This window comes from Mercenaria mercenaria, chromosome 6 (genome assembly GCF_021730395.1).
Source record: "Mercenaria mercenaria strain notata chromosome 6, MADL_Memer_1, whole genome shotgun sequence".
NCBI lineage: Eukaryota > Metazoa > Mollusca > Bivalvia > Venerida > Veneridae > Mercenaria > Mercenaria mercenaria.
In genome coordinates this window covers 32,925,659-32,946,103 of record NC_069366.1, presented here as the reverse complement: position 1 = coordinate 32,946,103, position 20,445 = coordinate 32,925,659, and the positions used below count along the sequence as shown (strand labels likewise).

Here is a 20,445-nt window from a genome sequence, read left to right as displayed (position 1 = left end):
AACTTAACCAAGAAATCTGATATTTTCTAAGTCCAAAAGGGGCCATAAATCTTGCAAAAGCAGGACAGAGTTATGTTTCTTGCTATACAGGGTCAACTTATGATGGTGAACAAGTGTTGCAAGTTTTAAAGCAATAGCTTTGATAGTTTAGGATAAAAGCTGACCTAAACATAAAACTTAACCAAGAAAACTGATTTTCTAAGTCCAAAAGGGGCAATAAATCTTGCAAAAAGCAAGATGGAGTTATGTTTCTTGATGTACAGGGTCTGCTTATGATGGTGAACAAGTATTCCAAGTTTCAAAGCAATAGCTTTGATAGTTTAGGAGAAAAGTTGACCTAAACATAAAACTTAACCAAGAAATCTGATATTTTCTAAGTACAAAAGGGGCCATAAATCTTGCAAAAAGCAAGATGGAGTTATGTTTCTTGCTATACAGGGTCAGCTTATGATGGTGAACAAGTATTCCAAGTTTCAAAGCAATAGCTTTGATAGTTTAGGAGAAAAGCTGACCTAAACATAAAACTTAACCAGGCAACGCCGACGCAGACGCCGACGCCGATGCCGACGCCGACGCCGACAACCGCTCAAGTGATGACAATAACTCATCATTTTTTTTCAAAAAATCAGATGAGCTAATAAATGAGAGTTATTTTTTTTTAAATAAAACAGGTAGTGATGGAAGACAATGTGGGAGGTTGAACTAGAAAAGAAAAGAAAGAACAAGAACAAGAGTTGTCTCCAAAATAACAAGAGCACCACCTTGCGGGTGCAGACGCTCATCTGATTTTTTTGTCTCTGTATAACAGAAATATTGTACTACCCATGATTTTTAAAGCAGTAGCTTTGTCCGTTAAGGAGAAAAGTTGGCCTAAACGCAAAAATTAACCAAGAAATCTGATATTTTCTAAGTCCAAAAGGGGCCATAATTCTTGCAAAAAGCAGGATGGATTTATGTTTCTTGCTGTACAGCATCAGCTATTGATGGTGAACAAGTGTTACAAGTTTTAAAGCAATAGCTTTGACAGTTTAGGAGAAAAGCTGACTTAAACATAAAGCTTAACCAGGCAACGCCTACCAAGTGAAGACAATAACTTTTTAGTTTTTTTCTTCTAAAAATTAGATGAGCTAAAAATGGAAAACAGGGCACAATTCTGTAAACTGTCAGTCAAAATTACAGAACTTAACTCAGAGTGGTCATTTCATGGTGCCGAATACTTGTGAAGTTTCTAAAAAAAACCTACTTACATGCAAAACTTTCCACAAAAAGAGCATAATTTTGATAAAAATTTGGAAGCGCTTTGCTGTAGCAGGGATATGGGTACATGTATGGATGTCCCCCACTTTCGGCCATCCCAGAAAAAGCCAGCACCCCCTGCATATGACACATATGACACAATGTTGGCCCTTTTTCTCACCTAATAATGATTGAAAAAAAATGTATAAAGTTTCAAAGATTCAAGTAAAGTGGACCCAAACAAAACTGGACTGGCAAACAGTCAGAATATATGAGCCATGCCATGAGAAAACCAACATAGTGCATTTGCGACCAGCATGAATCCAGAACAGCCTGCGCATCCACGCAGTCTGGTCAGGATCCATGCTGTTTACTTTCAAAGCCTATTGCAATTAGAGAAACTGTTAGCGAAAAGCATGGATCCTGACCAGACTGCGCGGATGCTCAGGCTGGTCTGGATCCATGCTGGTTGCAAAAGCACCATGTTGGTTTTCTCATATGTGGCTCATATGCCAATCATGGTCAGCATGTTACTTTTGACTTTTAAAATATTTATAGAGCAGACCAGTTGTCAATTTTCTCAATTTCAACTAATTCAAGTGTCATAAATCTAGAACAACAAAGCCTATTCAAATGGTTATTAAACTTGGAGAAGACAACATGCCATTAACATTCTGACTAAGTTTGGTGAACATTGAATAAGAACTGCTCAAGTCATTAAGTGGACACTGTATTTTTTTCTGCAATTTTACGTAATCAAAGGGCAATAACTCAAAAGTGCCTGTCTGCGTATCTGGCTGTTTATCAAATTCTTTTAAGATATTGTGCCATAGTATGATGAACATTAGATAAGAACTACACAAGTTAGAGAACAGACACTGTAACTCAAGGGCCATAACTCCAGAGCCTCTTCTGTGATCTGAATGGTTAACAAACTTTGCCCAGATATTATACCTATAAATATTGTGACTTAGTTTGGTGAACATTAATAAGAACTGCTCATGTCAGAGAGCAGACATGGTCAATATCTGCAACTTTGAGTAATTCAAGGGCCATAACTATAGAGAAACTGGAAGGAACGAGCTGGTTATCAAACTTGGTCAAGATGGTATATCCATAAACATTATGATCCAGTTTGGTGAGGACTGGATAGGAACTACTTAAGTTAAGGACAGCTGACACCATCAATTTTCACAATTTTTCATAATTCAAGGGCAATAAATCCAGAGCCTCTGGGACACTCCATCTGGTTATCAAACTTGGCTGAGATACTATAGCCACGAACATTATGACCAAGTTTCATCAACTTGACTGCAGAGATGTCTTGAGAAGAAAAATGTGAAAGGACTGAAGACTGACGGATGGATGATGAATGGACAGATGGTGAGTGCTCCAAATTTACAGCTCACCACAAGCATTTCGTGCTCATGCGAGCTACAAAATGGACTAAACAAAAATCTTAATCCACCTCAGCAATCAAGTGACAAGATTACCTCCTAGTTATGGGTGTCCCCCAACACCCATCATTGTTCATCCTAGAGAAAAAGTATGTCTAGGACATCTACACTGTTTATCAATTTTCATTTGAATCCACTTAAAACTGTGGAAGTAGGTAACAATACGTATTCGATGGAGGACAGGACTATGGGTGTCCCACTTTTGTCCATTCCAGAAAAGATACATCACACACATCTACAATTTACACTCTGACATCATTATATACAAAGTTTCACTGGAACCCTTTACAATTGTGCAAGAAGTTTGCACAATAAATGTTTTCAAATGGAACTCCTATATACCCTCCTAAATTTTGTGGTTGAGTTTTCAAAATATCTTCACTGATTTTTCAGCTAAAGGTAAAAAGATCAAGCCTGAAAAGGTATTTTTCAGACCCCAGATGGTTCTCCGGGCAAAATTTCAGGCACAAGTGGTTTGGAACACCGACCTTCCACATGCCATCTGAGTGGATTTCTCATAAAATGACAAGAGGTGTTGGTGGGGGAAGGGTCATACCCATATAGGAGTGGCACAAGCCAGTGACTTTATTCACTCCGCCAATGAGATAGCCTTGAACTTGAACGGAAAATGAGGATAACAAGAATAAACAATACCTATAGTTTCAAACAGTTCCTGAATATTGACTGCAGTGAGGGCGCTCGTCTCTGTGAAGATTGCACTGATATCTGAAGCATAATCTGTTGCTTCTGTAAAATATAAAATGAACATCTTAATTTAATATCTAAAGTTTTGTTTTGTTTGAGTTTAGAGTAACATCAATATAATCAAGGTCAATACTGTCAAATGGCGATCATTCCAGCTTTTAATGGTGAAGAACCCAAGTGCTTCTCCTTGAATTTTTAAGCTATGAGCGGGCACCTGGGTAGAAGCATCAACCTTCAATAAGACAGCTGGATTTCTTCCTCACATAACGATTTCTGCACCCCAAGTGCAGTTCTGAACCCACACTGGAGCAAACAATTAAAAATCAGCCACGGAGGCTCGGACACACAGGCCCTTGTTTACGTGAGTTTCAAATACACAAAACAGTAATCATCCGCTTTAACACTTTACTACACCTGGCTGACAGCAATTTCTGGCCACAAATGAAATAACTAATGCAGCGGCTAAATAAAATAATCGCCAGTTTCTGCTGCAAAAAAAAATACATAAAAATCTTGGCCATTTCAATAAAATAATCAAAAATGGCGACTGACAGCATAAGATATGTTACGACAAGTGGAAATTTCTATGCAATTATGTATTCTTTATAAATTGGGTAAACATGTAGAATATAAAATGGAAAAAACATTGCCAATTATGATTACCACACACCAGTTTGAAACTTAATCAAACAAAAACAGTCTAAGATACCACTGTCTAGATATTTTACACAGACTATACCCCAAACAGCCAACACTTCTTTGCCATTTCCTTAGCGACTGTCATGTTTACTGCTGGTTAAAAATCTGGTATTTTACCAGCTCAAAACAACACAGAGCACAGTCTTGTCATACAGAGCATTTCATAAACCAATTTTGAATGGGAGTCCAGGTTTACTTTTTAGATTGAAATCTGTTTCTACAATATCAATATGGTGAAATCATTATTATTCATGACAAACTTATTTTCGAAGGTTTCATGGCTGCATCAGCTCATGAAATTAAATCACTATGAACAAGTAAAACTGCTTTCAACAATCCACAAATTTATGTACCATGAAACTGGCCTGAGGTTCAACCTGAAAATGTACATTCTAAAAGCCTGAAACCACCTATTTCCATAGAGTTATAGGGAAATTCTGGCAGTCAAAAGTCTGAAATCAGGATTAGTCCAGAAAAATCCCAGGCCTGACAAAATAGTGGCATTGAGAGAAACCGTCATAATTATTGCCCACAAAATTAAATGGTTTTACAGTAAATGAAATAAATGAGCTGTGTCATGAGAAAACCAACACAGTGCATTTGCGACCAGCATGGATCCAGACCAGCCTGCGCATCCGCACAGTCTGGTCAGGATCCATGCTATTCACTTTCAAAGCCTATTGCAATTAGAGAAACCATTAGCGAACAGCATGGATCCTGACCAGACTGCACAGATGCGCAGGCTGGTCTGGATCCATGCTGGTCCCAAACGCACTATGTTGGTTTTCTCATGGTGCGGCTCATATGTTAAAACATACGTTTAAGGCTGACTTCTCGTAGATCTTCCAGGTCACACTTATTGCCCGCTATAGCAACAACAAGATTCCCTGAAGCATTTTTGTTTAATTCACTGATCCAGTCTTTAACGGCAGGAAAAGATGACTGAAAAAATATCAGATGAAAATCATTAAATCTTGACATGCACGTGAACTGGTCGTTCCTTCTTTCTGAACCAAAGGAATCTTGTAGAAAGAACTGCTGAAGGGTATGGGATTTCCAACAGCTTCAATAATTACATATGAGCCGCGCCATGAGAAAACCAACATAGTGGCTTTGCGACCAGCATGGATCCAGACCAGCCTGCGCATCCGCGCAGTCTGGTCAGGATCCATGCTGTTTGCTAACAGTTTCTCCAATTTCAACAGGCTTTAAAAGCGAACAGCATGGATCCTGACCAGACTGCGCGGATGCGCAGGCTGGTCTGGATCCATGCTGGTCGCAAACCCACTATGTTGGTTTTCTCATGGCACGGCTCGTATGTGGTAAACTGCAATAAAATTATCATTATCATGAATATTTGTAGCATCATAAAATGGCTGTAATTCTTTTAACTATTTAAAATCCAAATTCTATTTTTAACTTCCTTGTAGCACTTACTTCAGTTTTTAACCCTTACCATGCTAAATTTCTATAATGAACTTGCCCATCTTTCAATTTGGACAGTACCATTAACTGTTAAAAGGGGTGCATACCAAAAAGTTACTGACTGAAGGGCGAACAGTGCAGGTCATGATCAGACTGCACGGATAATCTGCACTGGTCGCAAAGGCAGAATCAATCATGTTTAGCAAGATAAGGGTTAATAAATCTATATGTTTGGGGTTTTTTATTAAAAAAATTTCAAAATTTATGTTAAAACTTTTTATATTACTTCCACAGAAGAAGGGCTGTATAAGTTTTGGGGAAGTAACATTGTCAGGGTTAAAACTAAGTTGAAAGTCAAAACTTCTGCCAATCTGTAACTAAAAGCTACTCCCTCAAATTTGGAATGAAATTTTGAGCATCATCACCTACACAGGGCTTGACATACAGTGTATTTGTTTGTTTTATTGTAAAGTGGAAGTATCTTTCACCAAGTAAATACACCAAACGCTGTAGCCACAGATCAAAATATAAAATTTGAGGTTCATAAGTGAAAGATATTTTGATCTTACATGAAAACAAAACAAAACAAATTTTCTTTTGTTTCAAGTCTTTTCCAATAGTTATAATCAAATTTTATAGGTATGGACTGGGTTATGCCCCTATCTAGTGGGGAAAGTACACAATTGTCTGATCACATGACATTGTCAGGTATAGATATTCCTATCTTTTGCTACAGAAAAACACTTGTCTAAAACAGTATACACTATATACTGGTACATATAAATGTCATGGAAAAAACCAAATTTATATGTCACCACAATTTATTTAACATGACAGGCAAGAGAAATTCATCTTATTAAATGTCTGCCAGTGAATGACACCTGTTTTCCAAAACCCTCAAGACTGCCTGGATAAAAAGCCATGCTAACGCTCGGTTCCTCAGGCAGTGCTGTTCCTTGGGTAGAGAAAACCCTGTCTTACACTGGCAGGCAAGTAAGATCCTCAGTATAGTCTTACCTCCCTGGTTACATCATAGACCACAATAGCTGCAGATGCTCCTCTGTAATACATTGGGGCCAGTGCTCTGTACTGTAAGTGTTAAATTTAAGATACAAAGTATATCTTCATAACTGTGTGTGTATATGAAACAAGTAGTATGAATATTTTAATTTGTTGTCATTAAATTTTGTGTTTTATACCCGAATTGGCCTTTTGTGGGAACTCAAATCCAAGGAATTTCATGCCCATTAAATTAAACACATTTGAGCAATATTATATGACATTTGTCAGTTTTTGTATATTCCGTTAGATACTTATTTAAGGAAGAAAAAGACCCATTACATAGAGTTAGAGTTAGAAATGTGTATATTTTATTACTTATTATGAAATTTTATTCTTACCTCCCTTTATGTAAAAAGTACATTTTGTATTTAAAAAATGGACTATTCCTTTTGATTTCAATATAAGTTCTAATTTTACATTTGCATTTGACAGATATGGGGACAGTTCATCTATATGAAACAAATGTTAAGTTTTAGAACAGTGTGTAGATTTAGAATTCCATCTATCTTGATTGTGCAGCTGAGATAGGCAAAGGGAGGTAACAATAATTTTAAAAACTTTCATTTCTAATGAATATTTAGGCAAAATATATACTTCTCAATGGAAGTCTTGCATACGCATGAAATTTCTTCGATTCTGGCCAAAACAGCTGCTTCAAGCAATCAAGGGGATATAAATCTGCGGATTTTAACCTTTGAACATAGAATCAATTGATATATTACTACCTCACTGGGGTCAAACTTCACAGATAGACTGAACTACAAAAAATACTCCCCTGCGAAAATTAACGATTTCACAACATATGATTTTTTATCAGTTTGATGTCATTACAGCTGAATTTCTGCTTCATTTATCAATTTTTCACAGCATGACATTAAAAACAGGTTTTCCATATAATTATTTTATTGACTTGAAGGCTATTAAATAGTGTTTCTAACAGAAACTTTCTACAAATAAACCCTACCTACAATTTACTTACTCATCTTGTCTTTACAATTTATTTACAATTATTAATAATTAAAAAAACTTTGTAAAATTTGAAATAAATCTGAAAAGTCTCTCTTAATACAAACCTTTTCTTGCCCGGCTGTGTCCCAGATCTGAAAAATGAACGTGTTTCCATCAACTGTTATACGCTTTGTCATGAATGATGCACTGAAATATAAAACATACTATGTGCTTAAATGTTACAAGCTTCATCATAAATGAGCCGTGCCATGAGAAAACCAACATAGTGGGTTTGCGACCAGCATGGATCCAGACCAGCCTGCGCATCCGCGCAGTCTGGTCAGGATCCATGCTGTTCGCTTTCAAAGCCTATTACTATTAGAGAAACTGTTAGCGAACAGCATGGATCCTGACCAGACTGCGCGGATGCGCAGGCTGGTCTGGATCCATGCTGGTCGCAAACCCACTATGTTGGTTTTCTCATGGCACGGCTCAAATCATATGCTGAAACATATAAATAGACAAAAATTCTATCCATCCAATTTGCTTGACGAGACAGATCAGACATAAAAATTTATTTAAATGAAGTGACACCTTAGTGTGATCCTGACCTTTGCACTAGGGATAAAGTGGCATGCAAGCTACTTTTGTCAAGTACTAGAGTAAATTGTGAAAGTTGTACCATACTATTTGAAAAATTTAATACATTCATGAATGGCAAAGTCATTGACCAAACTGTCAAATATGAGTGGGACCTACCGACAAACCAAAATGCAAACCTATATGTATAGTCTCCTGGTCCCATGAACATAAACATTTATGATCAGGCTGATATATAATGGATAAACATACCCTATGGTGCTCTCTAAATTTTCCTTATACTGATCTCTCACAAAACGAAGTACAATGCTCGACTTTCCAACACCAGAATCCTGTAAATATAAAACACTGTAAGTTTAACATTATTTATAAACATTCTTTGGCTAAGACAATGGTCTGATGCTAGTGCACACAGATTTTTAAGAACTACTAAGTTAACCTACTAATGTCAGCATTAAGAAAAACTCAACTACATACATAATTATACAGTATGTTTAGTCGTATGAATAACATTGGCATGTCCATAACTGTAACAAGCAAATTCGATGAACTGGTATCCCCCGCCGAAAGGGTTTGTGGTGAGGAATGGCAAAAAGATATATTCGGCAAAAAGTTAAGGATGTTAATAAGAAGCAAATAATTTCATTAGTCAAAATCAATTTAACAGAAAACAAACGTTTAATCAAAGAGTACATAATAAATGTATGATACTTTGATCCTGACTAAAGAATTTATTTTGATTGGGATATGCTTACTGTAATAAGCTTAGCTTTTAAAATTAAATGCAGTTAATTGAAATATGAGCTTGAAGTTTAACTGGAATGAAATATTGTCTTTGAGTGGTTTGGCACCAGGTGTTGCTGTTTTACATGTACATTTGAACTTTAAAGATCAGACGTCCTTAAGAGAACACAGGTAAGATATCTTGAACATGGCTGAGGGCAAGGTTTGTGCAGTCACAACTTAACATGCTGAAGGTTTGAACATTTAAAAAAAAAAAAAAAGGAATGGAAATATATATTTCTATATATAGATATATGTATATATTTATTTTTTTAGGGGGTGGGGGTGCAGGGGAACGGGAGAGGAAACAAAATTTCACATGCTGATTATAAATATTGACTGAAAATTAAAAATGAAAAAAAAGAAAAAAGGTAAAAGGGTGAAGTTGGAGGGGGGAGGGGAGAGGCAGAGGATGCATGATCAGTGGTGGGCATGACTGGGTGGAGAAGTGAGGTGGGGGAATGGTACAACTTCGAAGGTTTAAAAAAAAATCTAAAATAAGAAATGAAAAAAAAAAAAAATTGGGGGAGGGGGGTGGGGAGGGGGGTTGGGAGGAGGAGGGGGTGTGACCAAGGCAAGTGGGTGACCAGGTGTGGGTGCGCAACTTCACATGTTTATAATAAATGTAAGAAAAGAATGAAAGAAATTTAATGAAATTCTGCCAAATGGTAAGTTTGTTATGTACAAATATGTGGATTTTTAGACAATTAAAGGGCAATAACTCTGAAGTTACAAAAAGAAATCCATACAAAATTGTCTGTGCACAACCACATTATAGTGCTCTAAATTCTGTTAAAGTTTCATAGTTCTAGGTCTAATATATCAAAAGTTATGATGCAGAAATTGGCATATCTATAGATCTATAGTACCCTATATAGTTAACACTAGAAACTTCTAAGGGCCATAACTCTGGTGTTACTTGGGCAATCTGTCTGAAACTTGATGGGCCCCATAACCTCATAGTGGTGAACATGTATATGAAGTTTGTTTGGAAATCTAAAATAAGGAATGATTTTTTTTTTTGGGGGGGGGGGGGGGGGGGGGGGATGGGGTGATCAAGCTAAGGGGGTGACCAGCTGTGGGTACACAACTTCACATGTTTACAATAAATGTTCATGGAAAAGAATGAAAGAAATTTAATGAAATTCTACCAAATGGTAAGTTTGTTATGTACAAATATGTGGATTTTTATACAATTAAAGGGCAATAACTCTTAATTTACAAATAAATCCAAATGAAATTGTGTGTACACAACCACATTATGGTGATCTAAATTCTGTTTAAGTTTCATAGTTCTAGGTCAAATATATCAAAAGTTATGATGCAGAAATTGCCATATTTATAGTACCCTATACAGTTAACACTAGAAACTTCTAAGGGCCATAACTCTGGTGTTACTTGGGCAATCTGACTGAAACTTGACAGGACGCTAGAACTCATTGTGGTGAACATGTATATGAAGTTTTAAATAAATATTCCCAACCATTTCCTAAATATGGCTCCGGACGGACGGACGGACAGAAAGACGGAAGGACGCACGGACGGACGGAAGGACGGACGGACAACGCCAAAACTATATCCCTCCGACTTTCGTCGGGGGATAACAAGAGTGCAGACAGCCTCGGCCATATCACAGCATAACTGTAACAAGAGTGCAGATAGCCTTGGCCATATCAGAGTATAGCTGTAACGAGAGTGCAGATAGCCTCGGCCATATCAGAGTATAGCTGCAACCAGAGTGCAGATAGCCTCGGCCATATCAGAGTATAGCTGTAACGAAAGTGCATATAGCCTCGGCCATATCAGAGTATAGCTGTAACGAGAGTGCAGATAGCCTCGGCCATATCAGAGTATAGCTGTAACAAGAGTGCAGACAGCTTTGGCCATATCAGAGTATAGCTGTAACAAGAGTGCAGACAGCCTCGGCCATATCAGAGTATAGCTGTAACGAGAGTGCAGATAGCCTCGGCCATATCAGAGTATAGCTGTAACGAGAGTGCAGATAGCCTCGGCCATATATCAGAGTATAGCTGTAACAAGAGTGCAGATAGCCTTGGTCATATCTGAGTATAGCTGTAACAAGAGTGCAGACAGCCTCGGATATATCAGAGTATAACTGTAACAAGCGTGCAGATAGCCTCGGCCATATCAGAGTATAACTGTAACAAGGATTTTCTAAGTCCAAAAGGGGGCATAATTTGGCTAAAATACATGTCAATTTATGGGACTTGAACCAGTGAGGTTGGTAATTGACTTAGAAAAAGAAACAAGGAGGACAGTAACACTTGACTATGCAACAGCCTTGTCAACTGAATTAATATAAAAGCTGAACAAGAGCACTGCCTTGCCGGTGCAGACGTTCATCAGATTCTGATTTTTTTGTCCAAAAGGGGCCATTATTCTTGCAAAAGCAGAATGGAGTTATGGTTCTTGCTGAGAGTTATGTTACCTGTAGAATGCTTGTCAGCTCATCACAGTGGACAAGTGTGTGAAGTTTAATCCATTCCCATTAGTGGGTACTGAGCTACCAGCTAGCTTACAAATACAAAACAAAACCAAAAAATGTTAAGTTGGAAAAGAGGCATAATTTTGTAAAAATGCAAAGCAGAGTTATGAACCCTGTGCACTGAATGTCAGATCATCAAAAATAAGTGTGTGAAGTTTCAATCCATTCCCATAAGTGGATACTGGGATACCAGCTTACATATAATAACTTAACCAAAACCTGCTAAGTCGAAAAAGGGACATAATTTTGTAAAAATGCAAAGCAGTTATTGAACCTGTGCAATGAATATCAGATCATCACAGTGAACAGATATGAGAAGTTTCATCACAGTGAACAAAATGCCATTTCATTTATCCGACACATGGATGAGTCCAATTATTTATTATTATAGCTCTACCTATTCTTTGAATAGTCAAGCTAAAAGTAAGTTTTAAGCCTATATGGCTTTAAGGAGGTAGGTTACCTTGTTATTAGTGTAAATTCATATTAGTTGAACCGCAGCTATTTTTTGTATTTCGTGTAATATGATGTTTTAACTGCTACAATCTCACTTTCGTTTATCTCTGTCCCTTAAAGTTCAGTTTTTATCCAGGTCTGAGGAACATGACCCTCCTAAGGTATTTTACTTTGAAAGAAGAAGGAAAATATGGATTTTTAACACTTTTCAGTGTATTTTAGTTTCATTGATATCCGTACAAGTCTGCATAATTGGTAAGTATACTAGTATGCGCGTAAGCTTTCTAATATAAGCTTAAAATGTATATGTCGCGGGGCTTGTGTTTCCATGGTAACGCATTTTCTCTCAATTTTAAACAAATATGTATGAAAAACGGGATTTTCGACGGTTTCAGTGCCATTCTGTTAATGACTATCATGGAATATTTTGGTAATATACCAAGCACATTACATGGTACCCTATTTTTCTTAAAGTTTAAAGTAACCATGGCAACAGAGATATTTAAAATAGCTTATATCTTGCTTTTTGTTGTAATTTCTTATAAAAAAATATTGAATAGAATTATCTTTCTTACTAATGTAGCTTTAAAACATATTATTTCTAACGTAAGTTATATTTTCGCGTTATCTGCATTCATTCAAACAAAGTTTACAGCTTAAAATACTTACAGCAGAACCCTTCGTCTGGCATTTTTCATGGAAAAATCGTTCAGCATGCTGCTATTATTCTCATCGATATTGTTGAAATGAAAATAAAAAGCCGAAGCTGTGTTCTTTAAATAGACCAGTGTCAACGCTTTTGAATTTTACATTTAGATATATAGGTCACGGTCTTCATTTCCATGGTAACATCAATTCAATTCAAGAAACTACAATTTTCTACTGAAATTTGAATAATTTTAGATCTCAGTTTTAGTATATAAGTAATAAATTATCAACTGAAACTAAAAAATTTTTCAGAAGAATGGATATACAAACACATTTTATGATTTAGTTTGTCGTAAACGTCGTCGTAAATCGTCACGTTGGCTTCCAGTTGGACATGCGCACATACAAATATTAAGGTAACCTACCTCCTTAAATGACAGCTATATGTACCTGCACGCAAAACTTTAACCATGGTGTGACACAGACACCGATGCCAGGGTAGGTAGAATAGCTCTGACTATTCTTTGAACAGTTGAGCTAAAAGAATATTTACATTGAGTTTACAAAGAAATGTGGCCTGTTTGATGCTATTTTTGCGGTGCTAAAGGAATAAATTAATACAGGAAAGAAATAATAAGAGTATGTTCCAATTTCTTTCTATCAGCATAGTAAATCTTTTCTTTGCAAATAATATTTCCAACAGAAAATCATTTTCCTAGTGCTTGTTTACTTTTAACCATCATGTCTACAGTACATGTGATCTTTACTTTTTGCAAAAGGAGTTAACTCTAATTTAGTGGTATGGCATCCTACTTGACACAGCTTTTCTTTTGAAAGAGTAAAATTAACATTAACAATTATTACAAAATAAGTTTAGAACAGTGGCAGGGTAATTTTGTCAAATATCTGGGCAATACTTGCTTACCAATTTTACTTGTGAGGGCATTTAAAAATAATTACTTTTCCATGAATAATTTGCGAGACATAATCAGCTTTCATGGCAGGTAAAAACTGTTACCAGCAGGTACGTTGCACATTGTTGTTCTCACAAAAATCAAGTACCGCAAGACTGGATATAACACAAACTAGAATGTGTCTGTAGGACACAGGGTGTGCCCCCCCACTGGTACATTTGTCACAAATAAGGGGAAATAATTCAAATGTTTGCATTCTTAATTGGGTATAGCCTCAAAAAAAAATATGAAAAGGATTCATTATTCTATATCATATACTTTTTGAGCTATGAGCATCACAAACAAAAAATCCACTATTTTGGCTATTTCAAGGGCCATAACTCCGTAATAAACACAAAGATTCTCAAGAAGAATGCCAAGTGTGCAAGGTCACATTATGATAAAGACTCAAGCACGGTTTCATGAACTTACATTAAATCCTTTTTGAGTTAGACACATAATTAGGTGAAAATGTGCATTTTTTTACTATTTCAGGGGCCATAACTTTAAAAATAGGGGGAGAAGCCAGCAAATAAATAAGAGGTGTGCAAGTTCATATCATGATAAAGACTCATGTAAGTTTTCATGCATTTATATCATATACTTTTTGAGCTAGGTGCGTCACAAGGTGAAAATGTGCATTTTTGACTATTTCAGGGGCGGTAACTCTGAAAATAGGGGGCGGAGGCAGATAAAAAATAGGAGGTGCACAAGTTCATATCATGATAAAGACTCATGCAAGGTTTAATCAATTTATATGTAATACTTTTTGAGTTAGGCGCGTCACAAGGTGAAAATGTGCATTTTTTACTATTTCAGGGGCCATAACTCTATATATAGGGGGCAGATCCAGATGAAAAATAGGAGGTGCGCAAGTTCATATGATGATAAAGATTCATGCAAGGTTTCATGAATCTATATCAAATACTTTTTGAGCTAGGCGCGTCACAAGGTGAAAATGTGCATTTTTTACTATTTCAGAGGCCACAACTCTGGAAATAGGGGGCAGACCCAGATGAAAAATAGGAGTTGCGCAAGTTCATATCATGATTAAGACTCATGCAAGGTTTCATGAATTTATATCAAATACTTTTTGAGCTAAGCGTGTCACAAGGTGAAAATGTGCATTTTTGACTATTTCAGGGGCCATAACTCTAAAAATAGGGAGCGAAGCCAGACGAAAAATAGGAGGTGCGCAAGTTCATATCATGATAAAGACTCACACAAGGTTTCATCAATTTATATCAAATACTTTTTGAGCTAGGTGCGTCATGAACTTCGGAAGGACGCACAGACGGAAGCCCATACAATTCATGTATTAGGTGGTTATTCCATTGTTTGGAAACAATAGAATGACCACTTAAGGAACAAAAGAATTAAGTGGCTACGGAATGAATACAAAGGATTTCTACTGTCCTGGGCCACACCTCCTACCAATGGTATGAGCGCACGGACACTGTGACGGACGGACGGATGCATGGACAATAGCAAATCTATATGCCCCCACCACTCATGGGGGGCACAAAAATAGTGCTCAGCAAGTCACAAAAGGGAGTAACTTAGACTATGATATCTAGGATAAATTCAAACCCTAAAAGTCTGAGCACAAGGCTTGAGTATTGCAGCGATAATCAGTCAGGGGTGTAACTGTTTCAAGTTATCGCAGTTTATAACCCATTTGAGTTATTGCTTATATTTTCATAACTTGTTTCAGTTATCATAAAATATTACAAAGCCCTCCTGTGCCAGTTCCTCATTTTGAATGTGACTAAGGCAATTATTTCCTGAATCCTTGAACTCTTATCTTTCCAGCTTTGCAGTAAATTTTTTTACGCAAGGCTGATTAAAAGTTTTACGCAAAAGGTTTAAAGCTATAAAACTCTTAGCATCCCATTATGTTTATCAGGTCATGATCAAACTAAAAGAGAATTTGATTAACCACAGATTGCTACTAACTTACTTCACTGTATAGGTCACTTTGTGAGAACAGCAAAAAGACTTTTTTTGAATAACTTACTGAGTTAACTTATATTTTATAACTAATACAGGTTATAAAATGCTTGAAAAAGTAACTGAAATAGGTTACATAACTTAAAACAGTTATACCCCTGACTGAGTGATAATGATTAGTCAAAATAATTCGACGTTCAGATTGTTTTATATTTGTGACTGGCAATCTAAACATCAAAACTTTGAAGGCAGGGTTGGCAAAAACCCGGGTTTTAAGCATATTGCCCAGCCCAGTGGGTAATACTGGGAACACCCGGGTTTTACTGGGGGATAGTGGTCAATACTGGGCAATATAATATTTCAGTTCAAACTTCAATACATATTTCAACTCTTTAGTTGACTAACAACCCAGGGCTTAAGCTAGGCTAAGATTTTAGGGAGAAGTCACTTCTCCCTCAGGTAAGATTAGGGAGAAGTGGAGAGATTTTAGGGAGAAGTGGCGAGATTTTAGGGAAAACGTTGAAAGATTTTAGCACCATGACATGCAAGCTGAAAAAGGAACTAAATATGCTTAATATAACGTTACTATTTTTATTATTCCCTGTCTTTGTTTACAAAGTCTATTAATTTAAAGTAATTAAATAACAAATTCACTGAAAATGTCAGTGATTCTGTTTTCTTAACCTTGTGAATCTAATGTGATTAAACTGCAAATTCAAGTTTTTTTCACTCTTGCAATGATTGTCCAAACCAAGAAAACCCTTTAAATATGAATACAATTAACATGATTAAAAAAAGTTAATTCCATATCATTCTGCAAAAAAAAAATCAAGCTCCCAGTGCTATTGCACTCAAAGTCAGTCACTTTAAATAACAAGTATGTGAATTAAATACATGTCAATAGCAGTGACATCACTATGACATCACACGGAATACACATCTTCTTTGATCTGCTGGTGTCTCTTTGATACGCTGGTGTCAGCACACATTAAAAGAAACAGTTGTCAAACAGGTTTTACCCAGTTTCTGATGGCAGGTGCCAAAAATTTGCGTAAACTTCAGTTACGTTATTTTAGTCACAGAAAGTGTCAGTGATAATATTATGTTTCTAAAGTTTGGGTTTTGAAAAATACGAGTAAAATTACGTGGATTTAAGGAAATTACTCGAGCTAAACACGGTAAGAAACTTTCTAATGGTCAAAAAATAATGTGGAAGCTTATGTAATATAAATCCCTACTGCTTTGTTTATCAACAGTCAGTTTACAAAACAAGTGTCACCTTCGCACTTCTCCGTAATCTGAAGTAGGCGGAGCTTAAATTATGCCATCATGTATTACAGTCAAGTGTCAACAGGCTGATAGCGGATAACTGGAGGAGTGTGGATAAAAAAATCGGGCGACTTGAATTTCGCTTTGATGTTAGATTAGAGCGAAGTGGGGAGCTACAAAGTGACTATTTCGCTCAAGTCGCTCCCTAGCTCAAGCCCTGCAACCCATACGGTGATAGAAGTGACAACTGCATGCCTAGTGCTATAATGTCTATAACAATCTATTGAATAGATATTATTATGATGATAATTGAGCAATTATTCATTTAGCAAGATTAGGTGATTAAAGTTAGAAGTGTCAACAACTTAAATCTGTTCATTTTACTCATGAAAAACAGTTTAACTGTTTTTCATGAGTAAAATGTGAGTTTAGATCACATTGTCATTTCTATCATATAACCATAAAAAATAAGTACCCTTTGTGGAATTGTTTTTATGTTACTGTGTATGATTGAAAAAAAACCTGAAAAATGCAAAGACTGTGGCACTGTGATTAGTGCCAAAATTGAGAGTCTGAAAGGTCATAGACTGAACTGTTACACTGTGTTAGTCAATTGAAAGGGTGTTTTCAAATTTTGGTATTATTCCGACAAAACTCAGAAACAGACTTGGTATCGAAAAAACTGCAAAACATTTGTTCAGTTACAGAATACTTCATGATAAAAAAGACCTACACTGGTAGACTATCATATGTTAAGCAAAATCTAGTTGTGACCTAGCGAGATCTAACTATAGTGCTGAAAAGTGTTTACTTTCACATAATTTTTTTTTTTAAATAAACCATAATTTTGTTAATGAAACTGTTCTGTTAGCTACCTATCACTTCACCAATGGTTTTAAAGTAAGTAAAACTTTATGTAAGAATAATGCTTACATTTTATAACAAAGAAACTCAATTGTTTCAGTAAAAAAAATAGAAAAACTTCTTATTGCCCAGTATTGCCCACTTCAGTCATTTTTATGAGTATTGCCGAACCCTGTTTGAACGACCAAAATTATGGAAGGTAAACCACAGTACAGTGTCATGTAAAGTTATTGGTTTTACAGTATCGCTTGCGCATATTGCGTGTAGACATAGTAAACCTTAATCGTGTACAGTACACACATAGGTTTAAATCACCAGAAAAATTGAAATTTTGGATATTAATATTTGATAATTTTTACATTAATCAAATTGGAATTGAATCCCCTTTCAATACATGTAAGTTTTATTTGAATTTATGGCCAATTCGTGAAATAATCGGCATTTAAACCTGTAGCATGTAAAGCGTCGGCAGCGATGAAAATTTCATCGGAAATTGCTTTCATATATTGGTCTTTCGACTTCGAGTGTTTGACGAGAGTGGGAATATTGCCCATATGAAATAAATTATCTCAATATTTCCTATGATCGTGTCAAATTAGTTGGACTACGATAATGATATAACAAGTGAACTGGAGACGAGTATTTAGTCCAAGTAAGTAAACTCACCCCTAGCAGACACAATTTCACTTCTCGAACAGCCATCTGACAAAAAGTAAAGTTACGATTCTCACATAGTTAATAGGGAAATGTCTTTATACAGTCAAAATCTTTAAGAATAATTTCATATTGTGTAAATAATTAATTTTAGGAAAGGTTTAAATGTAGACATCCGGTTTTCCTACATTTCACTACCGTCCACCATATTGAATGAATCACATGACTGTCACATGGTACAAATATACCGAAAAGCAAAATAAATACCAACATGAGAATAAACATTTTCTAATATAACGTTCATGATTGTTAAAACTAATTACTTTTGTGTCAAATATTAATATTTTAAACGATAGGATTCGGTATAAAATTGTAAGATACCAACGTTCAAGACAGATGACCATGTCTTAAAATTGAAAAATAAGAGTTTATCTTTTTAGAATACTTATCTTCAGGGATTGAGAAATGTACTATATTGTAATTCTAAGTATGAAAATTCCATGCACATTAACATAAAAACACGGAAATCTGACATCGACGCATTATTATATGGTATTGAGAAACTTCTCAGCAACCTGAACCCCCATAAGGCTAGTGGTCCTGACAAAATCAAGCCTATAATACTTAAAACACTCTCTGTAGAACTATCCCCCATCCTTGAGTTCATATTCCAGAAATCCCTGGAGGAAGGATCACTTCCATCCCAGTGGAAATCCGCATATGTTGCCCCCATTTTTAAAAAAGGTGATATGTCAAATCCAGTAAATTATAGGCCAATTTCATTAACATGTGTCCTATGCAAAGTTCTTGAACACATTGTTTCCTCATCTATTGTTAAGCACTTCACCAATCATGATATTCTGTATGACCTACAGCATGGATTTAGGGAAAAAAGATCATACGTTACTCAGTTCGTTATGTAAGTAAATGATCTGGTCACTTCAGTCTACAATAAGAAACAAGTAGATCTTATACTACTAGATTTTAGTAAGGCTTTCGACAAGGTTAGCCATGAGAAAGTCCTTCTAAAACTGTACGAATACAAAGTCAGAGGTAACACACTAAGATGGGTTAAAGGCTTCTTAGATAATAGGATCCAAATGGCACTACCTCTGATGCCATCCCAGTATCATCAGGTGTCCCACAGGGGTCTGTACTTGGTCCCCTGCTCTTCCTAGCTTACATAAATGACCTCCCACAAAACGTCAGTTCCAAAGTCCGTCTGTTTGCAGATGACACGTCAATATATCTAACTCTGTCATCTGCAGACCAATCTGTCACTCTCCAAAATGACCTAAACCTTCTAGAAAAGTGGGAGTTGGAGTGGGATGTGGAGTTCAACCCCTCCAAGTGTCAAGTGATCCACGCCACTAGAAGGAAACATCCTATCCCTACCCAGTATTACCTACATGGAGTCCAACTTGAATCGGTCAGCTCAGCTAAATACCTAGGCGTGGATATCTCAAATGACCTATCATGGGACAATCACATAAATAGGTCAACCAAGAAAGCTAACCAAACCCTAGGGTTCTTACGAAGAAACATTAAGGTCAAATCCAAACCCATTAAGACCATTGCTTACCAAACTCTAGTCCGACCCCAGCTCGAATATGCCTCCGAGGTATGGTCGCCCCACACCCAAACTCAAAGTGACCAAATTGAAAGCGTCCAAAGGAGAGCCGCCCTTTGGATCAAGACCGACTACGGCCGTACTGCCAGTGTAACAGATATGCTACACTCCCTAAACCTTCGTCGACTGGATTTAAGGCGTATAGATTCTAGGTTATCACTCTTCTATAAGATTCATCATGATATGGTTGCTATCCCAGTTGTAGATTACCTGTCCCCAATGACCCGTTGTGTCCGCTAAGGCCATTCCCTAAGTTATAGGTTAATTACTGCAACCACTGACTATTACAAGTTCTCTTATTTTCCGAGAACAGTGTACCATTGGAACCAACTTCCCCCAATGTCGCCAACCTCCCTACCCTAGAGCAGTTCAGTGCTGCTGTTTGCAGCCTTGAACATGTCTCGTCCTAGTTATCCTGCAAACTCAAGTTTTAAACTTTTTATATCACCAAAGTTATTTTCAGTTTCTTCCACTCTAAATTTTTATCACTATATTCTTTCTCTTTTTTATTTTGACGCGCAAAACGTCTACGTTCCCGCAAGGGGTTTTGACGTCAACGGCAGATAGATAGATAGATTATTAGGCGCCATACTGGCACCG

At 36.5% G+C, this 20,445-nt stretch overlaps 1 protein-coding gene across 1 annotated transcript in view; it reads right to left on the bottom strand.

Moving 5' to 3' along the window:
- LOC123550196 (ras-related protein Rab-22A-like) overlaps nucleotides 1-18,414 on the bottom strand; it is a 30,960-nt gene extending 12,546 nt beyond the window's left edge. The window contains exons 1-6 of the mRNA XM_045338632.2: nucleotides 18,228-18,414; nucleotides 8,385-8,464; nucleotides 7,658-7,739; nucleotides 6,540-6,611; nucleotides 4,916-5,039; nucleotides 3,348-3,440 (exon numbers count right to left, since the gene is read on the bottom strand). Of these exons, the coding sequence (XP_045194567.1) occupies nucleotides 3,348-3,440; nucleotides 4,916-5,039; nucleotides 6,540-6,611; nucleotides 7,658-7,739; nucleotides 8,385-8,464; nucleotides 18,228-18,263 (487 nt within the window). The 5' untranslated portion in view covers nucleotides 18,264-18,414. The remainder of the gene's footprint in view (nucleotides 1-3,347; nucleotides 3,441-4,915; nucleotides 5,040-6,539; nucleotides 6,612-7,657; nucleotides 7,740-8,384; nucleotides 8,465-18,227) is intronic.
- Between the last annotated feature and the right edge of the window lie 2,031 nt (nucleotides 18,415-20,445).